General features: G+C 33.8%; 2 protein-coding genes across 2 annotated transcripts; both read left to right on the top strand.

Annotated features, from left to right (window-relative positions):
- Positions 1 to 3213: 3213 nt before the first annotated feature.
- LOC110116730 (fasciclin-like arabinogalactan protein 11) lies at positions 3214 to 4292 on the top strand. The gene has a single exon (XM_020850430.2). The coding sequence runs from the start codon at positions 3400 to 3402 to the stop codon at positions 4147 to 4149; it is 750 nt and encodes a 249-aa protein (XP_020706089.2). The 5' UTR covers positions 3214 to 3399; the 3' UTR covers positions 4150 to 4292.
- Positions 4293 to 6078: 1786 nt separating this feature from the next.
- Positions 6079 to 7245, top strand: LOC110116729 (fasciclin-like arabinogalactan protein 11). Its single transcript, XM_020850429.2, has one exon. The coding sequence runs from the start codon at positions 6313 to 6315 to the stop codon at positions 7060 to 7062; it is 750 nt and encodes a 249-aa protein (XP_020706088.1). The 5' UTR covers positions 6079 to 6312; the 3' UTR covers positions 7063 to 7245.
- The last annotated feature ends 11731 nt before the right edge of the window (positions 7246 to 18976 follow it).

Below are 18976 nucleotides of genomic sequence, written 5' to 3'. Positions count from 1 at the left end.
GGTGCTATTGGGATCAACATCCAAAAGTATGAGGAAATAGGCTTAGTGTTTGAATAAATGAGCCAATTTATTATTCAGTTTTGACCACACATGGTGGTTTTACCATCTCAAACCAACCATTGTTTTACTCATGGTGAATTAGGAGAATTTTAAACCATGCAAGGGAGTGATTGTTGGAATTTAATGAAACTAATGTAGCTTTATTTGATTGTATGTAGTAGGTTGACCCAAATGGGTCTAGACCAGGGTTCAATTAACCAAGACAACTAATGACTGGGTTATCGAGAGAAATGATATGCATTTCACTAGGAGGATAGCCATAGGAGTTTTGTGAAGATCGTAGTCATGTAAATCTTAATAGCTGTGTGTGATTAGTGATCAATTGGCTAGTTTTAGCTAGTCCAACTAAGTTGGATGGGTCAATTGATGGTTCAAGGATTTAATGATGGATGATTTACCGCTTGAATCTTCTAGTGAAGTGGTTTGGACATAATTGAGGTCTAGGAGGCCAGTACACTGTGCAAGGCAATGCATTGGATTAGTTAACTATAGTGCAAAGTTATTTATTATCCAGATGACTATAGCTCAGTGATTATTAACTAATTGATTAATTGAAGTTGGACTAAAATGTAATTGGATATTTATGGTGATTGTGAATCAAGCAGATATAGGTTGATTGATTGCAAATAAGATAACTATGAATTAGCTGATTATAATCTGAGTGATTGTAGGTTGACTAATTATTGATAATGAACGATTGAAGTGTAATTGAATGTAGATTGTGTTATTAACTAAATACTTGAAGATGATTGATTGAATGAATGAATAATTGAATTTGGAGCATGGTTCATGATCAATGATTGGCAATTGGGTTATTTTTAACCATGGGATTGAAAATTAGGAGTTTAGGCTGATGGCCTTACACAAAAATGTGGTCAACAAAGATTTTATGTAGAAAACACATAAAAAGGAAAAAAAACAAGTGGTTTGGCTCAATTGAAATGATTCCACTAATGCTTTTTATAACATACAATTAATGGCTTTTCGCATAATTAGGGAAGGTATAAATATAATATAGCAAATAAAAATTGTATAAAAGGAATTTTGTGGTAAAAATTAAAAGGACTCTATGTAATGGGAGGTATCTTCAAGAGATTGTTTGTTGTCACCTTTAAGAAGAGAAAATTAATTACTATAAATTCTAATATGAATATTATTGATGATGTTATAAGTCAAAGTTAATTTAGATAATGTGCAACAATCTTATAGGCAATGACATGTGTTGACATTACTATGAATGACTGGAAATAAAATTGTCAGGGGTTAGTATAGTTGAGGTACAAGTTAGGCAACAATAGTTAGAAGATCATAGTCGAGCAATTATAGTACAAGTACTAAAGTTGGGTGATGACGGTCGAATGATCATAGCTAGATAATGATGGTTGGAGGACCATATTTAGGCAATGGTGGTTAGAGGAACATCATTGGGTGGCGATGGAGAAAATAAAATAGTCAGACAATATTGTTCTAAGGATTGTAGTCAGAAAAAGATAGTATGAGGACTACAGTCAAGTTATATTGATAGGAGGATCAAAGCTGAACAATAGTGGTTGAGAGATCATAGTCAGGCGGATGGTCGAGTGACAGTGGTTAGAGAATCATAATCAGTTGATAATGATTAGAGAATTGTATTAGGGCGATAATAGTACTCAGAGGACTATAGTTGGATAATAATGCTTGAAGTATAAACTAATGTTGATTGAGAAACTGCATTTGAGTGATAGTAGTTAGAGGTTCATAGTTAGTCGACAGTGATTAGTGGATCATAGTTGGATGATAATGGTTGGAGAATTGTGGTTGGAAGATAATAGTTCAAGGAACATAGCCAGGTTGCAGTGGTTGGAAGACTGAAGTTAGTAAATGGTGGTCGAGAGACAATTATTGACCATTTTTTATCAGATGATTTTAGACATAGTTAATTAACGGTGGTCAGAGGACTATAGTTTGGAAATAGTCATAGGATTAAAGTCAAGTAACAAATGGTTGAAGGATTATAGTTGAACAATTTTGGTTGGAGGATTTTAGGAGGGCAATGGTGGTTAGAGGACAGTAGGCATGTGACACTGATTGGACAATCAAATTCGAGTGTTAGTGTTCAAGATATTATAGTCAATGATAGTGGTCAAAGGACTATAATCAGTTGATGGTGGTCAGAAGACTAAATTGGTTGATGGTCATTGAGAGATCATGGTCTAGTGATGGTGGTCAAAGGTTCATAGTTGAGGGACAATGTTTGGAGGATAGTTGAGGTCCAATGTTTAGAGGATCATAGTTGAGGTCCAATGTTTGGAGGATCATAGTTAGGTGATAGTGGTCATTGGACTATAGTCGGGAAATACTTGTCTAATGATGTTAGTTAGAAATGGTTCAAAGTCAGCACTCAGGCAGTGGTCTGATGGTGGGGCTCAAGCTATGGTTTGCTGGCGACGATTGACTGATTTCCCAACAATGGTGCTCAAGTTTAGCATCGATATTCTACAAGCCTTTGAGCTCTCTGGAGTCTCAAGCTAAGGTCCGAGCCCCATTCATATAGAGAATGTGGGCCTATATATGGATTTTTTTGAGTGGCATGACTTGTAGATATAAAGAAAATATGAAAAATTGCATTGATTGGGCCATATTGATTGCCTTGATCATAACCATTCTTTTTGCATTTAAGTTCCTTAAAGTATTAAAATTAGATGATTTTGAACTCATTCGATTTAGCTTGTCTAGATGTTGAATTTTACTATAAGCATGTGAGATTTGGATATCATTTAATTCGTAAATTAGTATGCTAACGTTTCCTATTGTGCTTCAAGTGCTTGATTTAAGCTCATTCAAATTTAGATCGGACCACTTTTGGTTCCCCCTAATTTCATTTCGTCAATATGATTTGTTTAACTATACGTCTGTTGAAATTCAAGCTTAGATGATCTTGAAATTAATTTTAGAAGTTTCCAATTGAAATTGCATCAAGATTTGTGCCCACTCAAGTCTACTTTTCACAACATATCAGTAATATTAACAATATTTCACATTTGCAAACAGGAAATATCATGGTTATGAGAAATGAAAAATACGTAAAAATCATAGAGTGCAAGACAAGCACCAATGAAGCCCCATATAAAAAATCTCTGAACTTGCCATCATCTCAATGATGTAAAGCTACACCCGACTATATTTGCAACCATGCCAAGCAATCTAGCTGGTCCCAATTATTACCGTTAGGTGTTGAGACCCATTCCATCACCCACCGCCCACCAAAAGCTTCCTTCACTCCATAAAAAACCTCCTAAAGCTTACAATCAAACATTCATAAGATAAGAGTGCAGCTTCAGGCTCCTCTCATCTGTAGCCATGGAAAGTTTCTCCTTCCTAGCCATTACCTTCCTCTTTCTCCTTCACTCTACCACCACAAGCATAGCGCAGACTACAACAGCTCCAGCCCCAGCAGGCCCATTGAACGTTACTGCTGTATTGGAGAAGGCTGGGCAGTTCAATACACTGATAAGGCTGATGAAAAGCACTCAAATAGCTGACCAAATCAACAATCAGCTCAACAATTCAAACACTGGAATAACAATATTTGCGCCAACTGATAATGCCTTTTCGAGCCTTCCTCCTGGCACACTGAACTCCCTCACAGATCAGCAGAAAGTCTCATTAATCCAGTTTCATGTCATTCCTACTCTCATAACCATGTCACAATTCCAAACTGTCAGTAATCCTCTCAGAACACAAGCTGGAAATACTGATAATGGCCAATTCCCACTTAATGTCACAAGTGCAGGAAATCAAGTAAATATCTCTACAGGAGTAGTTAACACTACAGTGTCTAATTCACTGTATTCAGATAACAAGCTTGCAGTTTACCAGGTTGATAAGGTTCTTCTGCCACTGGCAATCTTTGGATCGGCAGCTCCAGCTCCAGCTCCAGGACCTGCATCTTCCAAAGTAAAGAAGAAGCCTACAGCCGCAGCTGATGAGCCTACAGCAAGTCCTAAAGATGCTGTAGATGCCTCTTCTGGTTTCAGATTACACTGGATCATAAGTGAAATGTGGATTCTGTCAATTGTTATAGGAAGCTTCTTCTGGTTGCATCTCTGATTACTGTGGCAAAAAAGAGAAATATTTGGAGTCATTTATGAGATTGGTCTAGTTGTGATGTGAAGGCTTGTGAGTTTTCGTAATTTTTTTCTTCTGATTATTTTCCATCACCAGATTTTGTATTGTTGCATCATTTATATATGTATTCGACTGCATCCAGCTTCGCATCCAGTTCTCATGACTCCTTACAAGCTCAACAAATAAGTGCCCTTCTGTGAACATGTGTTAAAATAAGCATAATGGGGGAGTTAACACTCTGAGTGGAAAAGACGTAGCTCCACCTGAGGAGGAGTCCACGGAGTCAGAGTAGTTTAATTTAGTTTACATGAACTTGTTTATTTCTATGAACATGTGTTATTGAACAGTTTCTTTTAATCTGATGTTTTTTGTTGATTATTACTATTGAACAGATTCTTTTAATGTTATAAACTGTTGTGAAGCTGTTGTGAATTTGTTATAAAATGTTGATCTGTTGAAATGTTACTATTGAAATGTTGTGGAATTGATATTTGTATAAGTTTGCAGGTGTGAAAATTTGATTGTTGGCTGGGAAGGAAATTTTTTTTGTCAATGCTACTGGTTTCCGGCTGATTGTACGCCGGAAATCCGCCGGAATGAACGATACAACGAATTGTATCAGACGTATCGACATATTCCTTCCGTCGGCAACTACCGGCGCATGTTCCGGCGTGATTTCCGCCGCTTATTTCCGGCAACAACTTTGCGCCGCAAACAAAGCCGTGGGTTGTCTACGGCGACCTTGCGGCGTTTTGTCCGCCGGTACTTACCTGCGAAAAATCCGACAGAAACTTACCGGCGCCGCAATTTATCGGTTGTAAGTCGTATGCACCAATCCTATGTTTTACGCTGGTAATGCGTCGGGAAGTGCGCCAGAAAGTTTTCCGGTGCATTACATTCGTCGGAAAAAATTTATCGATGCGATCAAAATCGGTGTATGCATTTCCGCCGAAACATGCGCCAGAAACTTATAGTTCTGTCGGATTATCTATGTGTTCCGGCGGATTTAGTCCGCCGGTAATGACGGGTTTTCCTGTAGTGTTAGAGGATCATAGTTGAGGTCCAATGTTCAGAGGATCATAGTTGAGGTCCAATGTTTGGAGGATCACAGTTAGGTGACAATGGTCATTGGACTATAGTCGGGAAATACTTGTCTAATGATGTTAGTTAGAAATGGTTCAAATTCAGCACTCAGGCAGTGGTCTGATGGTGGGGCTCAAGCGACGATTTGCTGGCGACGATTGACTGATTGCCCAACAATGGTGCTCAAGTTTGGCATCGATATTCTACAAGCCTTTTGAGCTCTCTAGAGTCTCAAGCTAAGGTTCGAGCCCCATTCATTAGAGAATGTGGGCGTATTTATGGATTTTTGTGAGTGGCATGACTTGTAGATATTAAGAAAAAAAAATTGCATTGATTGGGCCATATTGATTGCCTTGATCATAACCATTCTTTTGGCATTTAAGTTCCTTAAAGTGTTAAAATTAGATGATTTTGAACTCATTCACTTTAGCTTGTCTAGATGTTGAATTTTACTATAAGCATGTGAGATTTGGATATCATTCAATTCGTAAATTAGTATGCTAAAGTTTCCTATTGTGCTTCAAGTGCTTGATTTAAGCTCATTTGAATTTAGATCGGATCACTTTTGGTTCCCCTGAGTTCATTTCGTCAATATGATTTGTTTAACTATACGTTTGTTGAAATTCGAGCTCAGATGATCTTGGTATTAATTTTAGAAGTTTCCAATTGAAATTGCATCAAGATTTGTGCCCACTCAAGTCTACTTTTCACAACATATCAGTAATATTAACAATATTTCACATTTGCAAAAAGGAAATATCATTTTTATGAGAAATGAAAAATACGTAAAAATCATAGAGTGCAAGACAAGCACCAATGAAGCCCCATATAAGAAATCTCTGAACTTGCCATCATCTCAATGATGTAAAGCTACACCCGACTATATTTGCAACCATGCCAAGCAATCTAGCTGGTCCCAATTATTACCGTTAGGTGTTGAGACCCATTCCATCACCCACCGCCCACCAAAAGCTTCCTTCACTCCATAAAAAACCTCCTAAAGCTTACAATCAAACATTCATAAGATAAGAGTGCAGCTTCAGGCTCCTCTCATCTGTAGCCATGGAAAGTTTCTCCTTCCTAGCCATTACCTTCCTCTTTCTCCTTCACTCTATCACCACAAGCATAGCGCAGACTACAACAGCTCCAGCCCCAGCAGGCCCATTGAACATTACTGCTGTATTGGAGAAGGCTGGGCAGTTCAATACACTGATAAGGCTGATGAAAAGCACTCAAATAGCTGACCAAATCAACAATCAGCTCAACAATTCAAACACTGGAATAACAATATTTGCGCCAACTGATAATGCCTTTTCGAGCCTTCCTCCTGGCACACTGAACTCCCTCACAGATCAGCAGAAAGTCTCATTAATCCAGTTTCATGTCATTCCTACTCTCATAACCATGTCACAATTCCAAACTGTCAGTAATCCTCTCAGAACACAAGCTGGAAATACTAATAATGGCCAATTCCCACTTAATGTCACAAGTGCAGGAAATCAAGTAAATATCTCTACAGGAGTAGTTAACACTACAGTGTCAAATTCACTGTATTCAGATAGCAAGCTTGCAGTTTACCAGGTTGATAGGGTTCTTCTGCCACTGGCAATCTTTGGATCGGCAGCTCCAGCTCCAGCTCCAGGACCTGCATCTTCCAAAGTAAAGAAGAAGCCTACAGCCGCAGCTGATGAGCCTACAGCAAGTCCTAAAGATGCTGTAGATGCCTCTTCTGGTTTCAGATTACACTGGATCATAAGTGAAATGTGGATTCTGTCAATTGTTATAGGAAGCTTCTTCTGGTTGCATCTCTGATTACTGTGGCAAAAAAGAGAAATATTTGGAGTCATTTATGAGATTGGTCTAGTTGTGATGTGAAGGCTTGTGAGTTTTCGTAATTTTTTTCTTCTGATTATTTTCCATCACCAGATTTTGTATTGTTGCATCATTTATATATGTATTCGTAGAGTGAAAATCAGAAAATGTGCAATTTTAGTTGTTCGTAGTTTTCCAATTTTGATTGTTGCATGCCAGTGCGAAATTTTATCAAAAAATTTAGTCGAAGCGTATGCTCGAAAACGATAACGGCGTAACGAAGCTATCGGTAATACAGTGCTCACTTCAACAGATAAATCTAGAAGTAATACTTAAGAATTTAATGAAATTTGGCATCAGATAAACTTATCTACAAAAAATAATCTTTAAACTTAAAAGAAGCAAGAACACTTAATTATTTTTAAAAATAAAATTGTTAACATAAAATTTTTAATTAAAAAAGAATAAAAAATATTTTTCAAAGATTGTAAGATAATCATAAGAGCTTAACAAGGCTCTGTGGTTGAATCAACGAGAAGTTGGTGGAGATTTTTGAAAAAAAAAAACTAGATATAATTATATATAATATGAAAGTTATACCGTCCACCTTTTTGTAAAAATCGTAGTTCCTCTACTAAGTGCCCTTAATATACTAATAAGTACAAATGTAATATAAACAACATCATCAATTATAGATAAAAGTCCAAAAATAATACAGCTGATTCATATCTACAAAAATAAATGATTTTGAATTAATCCTAGATCATCCAATCAAGAATGCCAAGAATCATGCTTTCACAATCTCTATGTAACATCATTGCATGACAAGCAATGGTATGGAATCTACGGTGTGAGAATGATTCAATACCTGTGGGATCCCTCGTAGATGAGTTCATATTAATGTGAAGGCCCAACTGTTATGACTCTAATTTCTACATACTCATTAATGACCTCTAAATAACATGCATTAAAATTCCTGCATGTATGAAAATCTATGTGGGAGCATTCAGGGGCGGAACTGGCTTTAATTTTGAAGGGGGACAAAAATACAACACAAAAATAATTAAATATTAAAAAAATTATATTATATATCTATACATTACGAAATGTTTTTAAAAAAATTAAGCAAGAAAAATAAAGAAAAAATGTGTAATTAAACTGTTATTAAAAGCATGAAAGAGAATATTAGAACTAAATGTGAAGAAATATATAGATATTTTAGGACAAGTTAGGACAAAAGAGGACAAAAGAATTTATTAGGGGGGCCAAAAAAAAACATATTTGAGGGCAAAAAAAATTTGGGAAAAAAAAATTTCACTTCTTACTAATTTTTTTTTAGGGGGGCCAATTGCCCCCCCTAAGTCACGCTAAATAGTTCCGCCCTTAGGGACATTGCGGACTCTATGCTTGCCGACCGATGGTTGGTTGCTTTCTCGGGTTTTGAAGTAATTAACGGGCAGCAACTGCGTGTTGATCGTTTTGAGAAAATGTGTCGACGCTGGCCTTAAAGATCATTTTCTTAAATCATACAAATCCACAATCTTATTTAAGTTACCTAAGTCATTTAATTCCCCTCAATCCCATTTAGGTTCCTTTGGGCCCAGGTAAGGAGAGGGAGAAGAGAGGAGAAGAGAAGAAAGGAAATATAACTTTACCTCTAGAGCTTTCCCTATCAATCCATTCCAGTTGTAAAGTTATTAACAATTATGGGTTAACTTGAATTCTATTTTTTTTTCCAATATTTTAAATTAATTTTCAATCTTCCCCAAATTTTGATTAAAATTCAATTGTCCTTCTAATTAATGAAGCTTTTTGCTATATAAACTTTTATATAATATAGATATTGATTATTTTGGACATTTTGCATGATCAATATCATTTTTAATGGGTAGAATTGCATGTGTAATTTCATTAAATTGGAAGAATAAAGCTTAGCAATGGCAATACATATATATAGTTCACCTAAACAATATCATGACATAATTTATGTAACTGCCACTGGTAGCGAAATGCATTTGATTTTCACATATTTATACATTACTTTGACATTGGTGTGTGAGGTAAGGAAGCTAGCAAGTTTTATTCGACTACTGGAGCAAGAAAACATTGTACAAGAGGGTGAGCTGACATGCTTTCCCTTTAAGAATGGTTTTAACGGTGTAATCCTATCAGATAGAACAATATATTAAGATAGGCAGTTATAAATGGATAAGATATTTCAATAGGCTTAGAGTGACGACTCTTATAACAATAGCCACGATACATGAACATGATATGATTATGACAAGATATAACAGATGCAAAAAACATACTATATTATATATAATATATATATATATATATATATTAAATGCAAAAAAATACTATATGATTAGCAAGAAGTCCTGACTTGCATTATTATGAATGTGTAAGTGCATACATGATATAAGATTGGAAATAACATGAACATGTATAAGCAACGTGAAACATGGCATGATATATAAATATGATGTATAATTATACTAACATAAATATTGTTACATGATACACATGATACATGAGAATGGTTATATGCAACATACATAACATGGTACGACAATGTTTACATTTTTTTTTTTTTTTGGAAAATGTACAGTTTAATTGTAATTATATTTATCAAAAAAGTTAGATGTACACATGATCGCTTTAGGATTTTAATTTTGAATTGAATATATCATTATGAATGATATATTACCTCAGGAGGCAAAAAAAATTTCTTTTAATGGGTTCAGATTACAAAATTATAATTTTCATCCCAACTGTCATTGTCAAATTCAAGAGGGAACTTCATATGATCCCGAAGAGTCAAAATGTTCTTTGATCATGTATTTGGATAAGATATTCTAGATGTATTATCATTAATTTCATAATCAAATTCTTAACAATAAATGATATATCTTCCCAAAGAAAGAAAATATCATTTATTCTAACCATTTGAATATGATGATAATGATCATTTTTATTTAAATTTAATTTTACCAAAGAATAGTTTTTCTTTTTCCATACTATTTAGAAACTAAATGGGAAGGGATTGATTTTATCTTGGGTCTTAAATCTCATACAAAGGCAAGTTTTCATAGTTAATAACACCGTAGAAATTTTGAACTTCCTATGAATACTCTCAATTAGAATAATGGTAGAAATTTTGTTTTGGATCTTCAAAGAATGGTATTAAGGGAGGGATGTTGGAATTTAAAATGGGATTGAGTTAAATTTTTAAGCACTTATTTTAGAGGCCAATGGATGAGAAGTATAATGCATTTTAATATTCTGAGACAAGTTCAGAAATGCCTCAATCTATCCTATAGTGTTCTTTCAATTTTGAAGAAAAGGAGAGTTATTTTAAGATGACATTAATTAAAATTTTGAGATTAAATTCGAGAAGTTTTTTTTTTTTTGAAGGAAATTCTAATTTGCATTAAAATAAAGAAGCTAACGAAATACAACAATTTAAAGAGTTCGATAAAAGGTTGGAAGGTTAGTAGGCAAATTGATGAAAATTTATCTTTCTTGACTGATTTTAAACAAGTTCTTTTTTCTCATTCTTTTAGGAATGGGAACAAATTAGTTGATATTTGTGCTAATTTGGCTCTTGAAGGATCTTTTGTTTGGGAAAATCTTCAAGATATTTCCATTCCTCCTTCTTTCTTGTATTGCTTGAAGGAGAAATGTGATGCTTTAGGATTACTCTGATTTGTAGTTTGGTGGCTTGTTCTTTTCTTTAATGCTATTTTTAGCATTTCTTCAAAAAAAAAAAAAAAAAAAAAAAAAAAAAAAAAAAACGAAATACAACTACTAATTGATAGAAATCCTATCACATTCCTCCTTTAGAACATTAAAAAAAGGAGGAACCTTATTATTACTAAGATCTTCCCAAAGAAAATCTTCAAGTAAAGCAAGGTTAGCACAATTGTGTGCTAACTTATTACAATTTCTATTAACAAAGTGGAAAAGAATGTTACCGAATCCATCCAAATATGATAGGTCTTCAATCTCTTCTTCAAGAACAAGCCGAGATCCTTTATTCTTTGATCTTTGTAGAAGTTTGATAATGTTGAAATTATCTCCTTCTATAATTAGACCTTTTGCATCCAGCATCCAATTTAGGATGAAATTCTTTAAAGAACGGATGGCCATAAGCTCCAAAGTAAAAATATCCCAATGTGTGCATTTGATTCCAAAAGAAAGTAAAAATCTGCCTTTAGAGTCTCTAAAAACTCAACCTATACCTCCATTATTGTTACTAGATAAAGCAGCATCAAGATTTACTTTTATCCATTCTGGGGGAGGAGGGTGCCAATAAGAAATCAACCGTGATGGCTGGTTAGCATCCTAGTGATCCATGAATAGATTGGAAGAAGAAATTGATGCATAACTAATAGCATTGATGGCAATGAAGTTCACACTCCATTCATTATTTCCATGCTTTATTAAATTCCTACTCTTCCATGAAAAATAAACTGTAGAACAATATAAATTTGCCATTGATCTATTTTCCTCTGATAACCTATTCAAATGGAACTTACAATCACTGGCAGAGAAGAACATCGGACATAGGAAACCCCAATTTATGAGAATTCCAATCGCTTGCTGCAGTTTAAAGCAATGTACCATGACATGACCAGTATTTTCTTGTTCAACACATCCTCTAGGACATGTATTATGTCCCATTAATCTTCGATACATCAGGAATTCATTTGTTGGTATAGCCTCATTGAGATGTCACCACCAGAAACATTCAATTCTAGGATTGAGCTTCAATTTCTTTTGCCAGACTCCATAATCCACAGTTCTGTCATTTTCATATTTATAAGAAGAAGCTAAAGCAGTAATGCTTTTGCCCAAGAAGCTCTTCTTTAGCTCAATGCTATCCTTGGATTGAGAAGGATAAATTTCAATTTGAATGATGATATTCACCAGTTCTTTCCCAAAGCTTTTATTAAGAAGATTGATATTCCAGCCTCCATCAGATATAAAGCTCTCTAGCAGTGGGAATTCAGAATTTTCAATGGCCACAAATGTTGGCCATTTCTCTAGACTCCTATATAGAATCCAAGCATCTTTAAGAATGTTAAATGACTTTTTTGTAGCAATATTCCACCTTGTGATAGGTCTAAGCGCCATAGCACCCTCAGCTAAAATCTTCCAAGTAGCTGATTTATTTGCTCTGTTAACATTCTCCTAGAAATTAGAACCATATCTAGCCTTCAAAGCTTTATTGAGCAAAGAATCTTTTTCTTTTAAGTAATTCCAAGCAAATTTTGCTCTAAGAGGACCAGTCATAGTACTCACCAATTTTAAGCCAATACCTCCTTTATTTCATGATTTGCACATATTTTCCCATGATATATAATGTAGTCCATGAAGACCTCCTTGTCTATCCCAAATATAGTTCCTAGCATCTTTATCAATATCTTTAAGAATCTTCTTTGGAATTAACGTGTGTGTGCCACAAATACTGGTAATGCTACTAGAACAGATTTCGTAAGAACAATTCTCCCAGCTAGAGATATCATCTGTTTTCCCCACACATTTAGTTTGGAATTAACCTTCTCAATGATATAGTTAAAATCTGAGGCTAACAACCATCTTAAAGCCAATTTGATGCCCAGATAAAAAACTTCTTTCACCATATTGAAACCCCACAGCTTTGTTATGTATTTTTTCCTCCTTTGTTTTACTGAATTCCCGAAAACTATCACAGATTTCTGATTATTAATGTTCTGTCCAGTTCTGTTGCGAAAATCTGAGATAATTTTCTTAAGCCTCTTCATACTTCTCATGTTAGCTTGGGAGAACAACAAGATATCATCAACAAATAAAAGATGAGACACTCTAGGTGCATTGGCCAATATTTTGATACCCAAGTTCCTTCCACTGTGCAAAATATCATTGGTTAATAATTGAGAGCAAAGGATAAACAAATAGGGAGAAAGAGGACAACCTTGTCTAAATACACTATAAGATTTAATCCTTTTGGAGATCTTTCCATTTATTTTTAAAAAGAATTCAGGAAATTCTACACATCCCATGATGAAATTTAAAAATCTGATTGGAAATCCCATTTCCTTCAAAATAGATCTCAAGATATCCCAAGCCATGCTATCATAAGCTTGTTCCATGTCAAGTTTAATAGCCACCCATCCTTCTTTGGATTTTGAAATTTTGAGCTTATTAAACAATTCTTGAACTAAAAGAATGTGGTTAGACAAAGATCTACCTTTTATAAATGTCGTTTGCTCCTCTGAGATAAGACTATCAATCACCTTCATAAGTCTATTTAAGATCATTTTGGCTATAATATTATATAAGGTACCACACATGCTAATAGGTCGAGAACCAGATGGAGAATTAGGATTCAGTACCTTTGGGATGAGGGTAACCTGCATTTGCTTCCAGCTAGAACAAATATGTCCAGTTACAAAAAATTGATGGACTGCTTTCCAAACATCATTACCAGTTATATACCAATAATTTTTGAAGAAAGAATAAGTTGTACCATCCAGTCCAGGAGAAATATTAGTTCCACTATCATTGATGACAGCAGCGAGCTCTAAAAATGTGAATTCTTCATCTAACATTTTGCAATCAGCAGCAGATAAGGATTTCAAAATTGGAGGCCATCCCTTCACATTGCCATATCTGTTTCTCCACTTGTTGTTAAAGAATTTCAATAGGATATCTTCAATAGCTGCATGGTATTCTACTAAACTTCCTTTCTCATTCTTCAATTGATGAATAAAGTTTCCCATTCTTCTACTATTTGCAAAAGAATGAAAAATTTTTGAATTTGTATCATTTTCCTGAATCCATTTTAGCTTTGTTCTTTGTCTCCACCATGTGCTTAACCGAGCTGAGTTCACATTAAATTCATGAATTTTTTCTCTAAGCAGTTCCAGCTTCTCTACTTCCAAGCCATTACCATTGGCTTCTTCTAATTGTAGATCCGCAATCTCACTTTTCAAACGAATATTGCATTCTTTGAAATTCTTCAATTTATGCTTACTCCAGAAATGGAGTGCTTTTAAAGTCCTCTTACATTTGACATTAACAATTTCCATGTCATTCCCTTTAACAGATTTGTTCCATGCTTTTAAAATAATCCCCTTAGCAGCCAGAAACGAAGCTCGGACGTCTTCATATCTAATAATTTTACTTTGGTACAACTTCTCCTGAATAATTCTAAGAATTAATGGACAATGATCGGAAGCAATTCTTGGCAAATGTCTTACCCCTGCATTTTGAACCACATTCAAAGCCTTTGAGTTTAGAAGACATCTATCCAATCTTTCAAGAATGTGAGCATTTCAACTTTTGTTGTTGCACCAGGTAAATTTGGGTCCTTTAATACCCACATCATGAAGGTCATTTCTAGCCATGAATGCAGCCATTTCTTTAGGACCTTGAGAAAAAGAGAATTTCTTCCCACCTCTCTTCTCTTCTCGTGAAAGTATACAATTAAATTCGTGAATTTGGTGACTTAAAATTTTGGGTTTGCCTTGACATCATGATCTGAGCTGTGTACAAAATAATAGTAACACAAACCTAGATTATAGAATGTGAATCTGAGCTTACATCAGCATAGATTGGAAAGACAGCTAAACCACCTAGACGTTTTAAAACCATGAGTTTGATCTTAGGATTGATGGGTAAGGTTCGTTGTTTAGGTTTTTAGAAGATGAGGCCAACATAAATAGAAGATCATAACTAGCCCCTTACTTATGTATGGTGGAATTATGTTCCATGTAACTAAATCATAATTAATTTTAATTAATTTTTAATGCAATGCATGCCAACTGACTAAAGATGTACAATATCTCCTAGATAGTCCTACACCCTAATAGTTCAAGTGGTCTACCATGACCTGTAGGCGGGGAGGTGCCTTGGAAGGAGACAAGCTAAATATGTATGCATGAAAAACTCCCACCGTGCCCAGGCTTACTTCTTAAGAGAATTAATATTTCTTTTTACTAGCTTGATTTTTTTTATTTAATTACAAGAAATTTTTTTTATCCTTAAGAGCCTAACAAAATTCAAGCTCAAATAAACTTCACATATTGATAATAAATCTAGAAAAATAAGCAATTTCTAAAGCATTTAAATGAAATCATCAAACCATATAATCATTTCAAATAAATATAAGAGTCCATATAAAAACTAACACTTAATTACAAACTAGAGCAGCAAAAATTAAAAGTGATTAGGCTCCACTGATGGCATCTCAGATTCTAATCCTATAGAATGAAGCAAGTTTTAATGTTTAATATTTTTTGTCTTCATTCCTTCAGCTTCTTCCTTCAGGCTCCTTTGGTCCATTGGGTATTGCACATCCTAATAAAAAGAACTCATCCCTTAAGGGGTGTTTCTTTTCTCTTTGGATCTCAAACTACCTAAGTTTCAGTCTCCAAATGGAAGAAACTCTCCCTTAAGGGATTTTTTCTTCCTCTTTGGATCTTGAATTAGGTACCAAGTATCCCACTTTAAGTGCTTTCACAACACTTTTAAATTCAATTACATAGGATAATTTGGAATGGCCATTTACTCCCTACATGTTATCCTAACAAATTTATATCATTCCTAACAAAATTAACAAAATCTTAAGCATTTAAATATAATCAATTGCTCATTCCGTGATCAAGCACACTCATTTGGCCATGCTTATAATTTTTTAAAGGGGCTTAGCAATTTTAGAACCTATAGAAAATTTTGTTAATCATATTTTAATTAGCCTCATTTCTACAACCCTGCATAAGCATAACCACCTACAGAAAATTTTATTAGTATCTAGATCATTCCTAACCTTGAAGGATCTAATATCAATCACACATCATATCAATGGTAGCATAGTAAAAGAAAAGTCTCACATCATAAACATCACAAATTAAATCAAATCATAACAATCAATATGCATAGAAAATCACATAAAATCCACATCATACAGGAAAGGAAAGCATGTTTAAAAGAAAAAGTGACCAAGGTTAAAATGAGGATTGATTTTCCTAACAAGCCATTTATAGTGTACTCATTAGACTGTGTGATTTTGATATATCCTAAGTTGATTGTTTTGAAGTTTTCTAATTCTTTATTTTAATTTAATGTAGGTAAATGGGAGCTTTATTTTGAGTTTAAGTTTTAGTGTTTTAATGTTTATTTTAACATTAGTTTTAATTGTTAAAGTTGATTAATAATTAATTCTCTAAAGTCCTAAATTTTAATTAGGTGTTAAAGTCCTTAAGCCTTAAAATTTAATACACTTATGTTATTTAATTGGAATCTACATTAGGTATGAAGTGTAAAATTTATTAATATTTTTTTATTAATTTATTATGTTGAATGATAACTACCTTTAATTACAACAAGGCTGCTAGGTTTATTTCACCCTCTTGAGGGCTAACTTAATAGCCTTATAGTCACAAGTTACGTAGTAGTTATCTTTAGGTTTATGTTTGATTTAATTTGTTGATTAGATTATAATTGGTTTGTAAAATCATTTATGATTTAATTATTTATTTTAAAAGGTAACTTCCTTTATTTACACCAGGGCTATGAGATTTATTTCATCCTCTTTTGGGCTAACTTAATAGCCTCATAGGCCCGAGTTACTAAGCAATTATCCTTGCGTTTGGTTTGATTTAGTTTGTTGATTAAGATATCAAAATTTATAATTATCTTATTAATACTTTTGGGTATTAATTATTGGTATATTATTAGTTTTTCATCAATTAGTTCATGGCATTGTCATAACGAGCATGAGGATATGGCCTCCTTAGGACACTTAGCCCCATAGCCTGCGATAGTCCAATGTATAAACCTTATTAATATGGTTATGTTAATATTTTAATTGTAATTTTTTAGTTGTTGATTTATTATATTTACAATTTGTGGTTTACATTCCTTTGAATTCATTCATGAGGTTGTCATAATGAGCATGAGGATATGGCCTCCTTATGACACTTGGCCCCTCTGCTTGAGGTAATTTAGCCTTTAAACTTCATCAATAGAATGTTGATTTTTTATTTTACTGATTTGATTCATTTGGATGATGATTCATTAAAATTTTGATCATTGATTGAATGTTATATTTTGTTGAATATTTTAATGTAATTAATATAGGGTTCATTTCTTGACTTTTTAATTTATATAAGTTTCTATTATTTTTTTATATTTTATAAATATTAGACCTTGAGATAAGTTTTTAATTAAAATGTCACTAATTTTGTTGGATTTCAATTTTCTATAATTTATTATGAATTTTATAAGTTTAGTTGTTTTAAAGAACTAGATTTGACAAAATTATTAAATTTTTTGTCTTTAATGAATGCTTGAGATTTAATATTTTTTAATAAATATAAGACTCATGGATAAGTTCAATGCCTTTGAGTTTGCTTAATTTGAAGTTTTTTATAATAAGCTGTAAACTTTAAAAGTTTATATATTTAATTAAATTATTTAATTACTTAACTAGAAGGATTTTCTTAGTTTTGTTCCAAACCAACTCCAAACCCTTGAAATATTCCCTAAAAGTCAAGAATGACCTATAGGGGTGATTTAAAGGTTTTGAAATTTATTTGATATTTTTTAATTATATAATTTAATTAATTCATTATTTTTATTGGTTATCAATTTATTGTTTATTTTGAATCCATTCCATGGGGCTTTTATTTATCTAATGTTCGGCAATTAATTATGAGTTATTTAAGCTTTAGCTTGTATTTTAGGGTTTTATTTAAATTAGTTATGAATTAAATAGGATCCTAGGTAATTTATATAAGCAAGTTTTTGGATTTCTAAATGATGGGTCAAATAATATCCAATTCCAATGAAATTTGAAATATAAGTCCACAAGGACCTACACTTTAAGCCCACAGAAATTGGTCTCATATTGTACCCCCTAATTTAGTTAAATTAATTACGTAAGGTAAATACACTTATGCACTTCAAGAATTAATTAGGGCTAACTAGACCTAGGATTGAGGGAAAATTAGGGGCATTTTAAGACTTAGACTTAGCATAAGAAACACACCAAAAACTAGATCCTAATCCTCATTAGATAGGTGATTAGGCTAATTCAAACTTAAGGGTGAATTAAGGAGCCCTAAGCTCAATTTAACCAAATAAGGCCCTTAATCAATTCAAACAAAGGTGAAAAATTTTGGACATGATAAAAACATGACCAAAATTAATCTCCAAAAGTTTTAGTCTCTAGTAAATTAATTTGAGTGAATATTTATAAAAATATCCAAAGGAAAAAAACTAAAATAACTTTAATTTCATATTAAATTAGAGCCTAATACCATAAGGCATTTCTAGGTCTCCTCAAGGCTGTGGACCTCAAAAGGACACCACTAGTAGTAGAGTGCAGAGGGTACACGACCGCACCACCTTGAAGGATAGAGACGATCGCAGGCCTCCGCGCTCCTCATAAACGGGCCAATGAAAGGGCAGATTGGACCATACATACGATTAACCATGGAGGATAGCGGCTCTCACATACGCACCTCAATGGGTAATAATATGCATGGCTTGATCATAGTCATGGGTTTCCCCAACCTGATACATCAGCTTGAGTGCGATTTATTGGATTGTGGAATTCAGTTTTCCACGGGCACAAGCTCCCGTAGTTAATTACATCTCAGGCAGGAGCCTAAGAAGACTCTCAATTAAGGATTATATATTATCCTTTCAAAATGGGATTGGCATAAGGGTGGACAATAGAAAATCCTACTCAAAATAAAGATAGGTCCAATTTGGCTAAATCAACATACAGGGTTCATAGCAGCATTGGGAGGGGCTAAGGTACTAAGAAGAAAATGGGTAAAAGAAAATCAAGCACTCAACACATACATGAGAGAAAGATGGAGGTGGCGTCATCCATGTGACACAGATAAGTAGGATT

This window comes from Dendrobium catenatum, unplaced genomic scaffold (genome assembly GCF_001605985.2).
Source record: "Dendrobium catenatum unplaced genomic scaffold, ASM160598v2 fragScaff_scaffold_637, whole genome shotgun sequence".
Taxonomy (NCBI): Eukaryota; Viridiplantae; Streptophyta; class Magnoliopsida; order Asparagales; family Orchidaceae; genus Dendrobium; species Dendrobium catenatum.
Note: the sequence above shows the minus strand (reverse complement) of the source record. Positions and strands in the feature narration are given on the sequence as shown.

Excerpts from the sequence above, each read along its gene's own strand:
- LOC110116730 (XM_020850430.2), top strand. The coding sequence starts at position 3,400 with ATGGAAAGTTTCTCCTTCCTAGCCATTACCTTCCTCTTTCTCCTTCAC.
- LOC110116729 (XM_020850429.2), top strand. The coding sequence starts at position 6,313 with ATGGAAAGTTTCTCCTTCCTAGCCATTACCTTCCTCTTTCTCCTTCAC.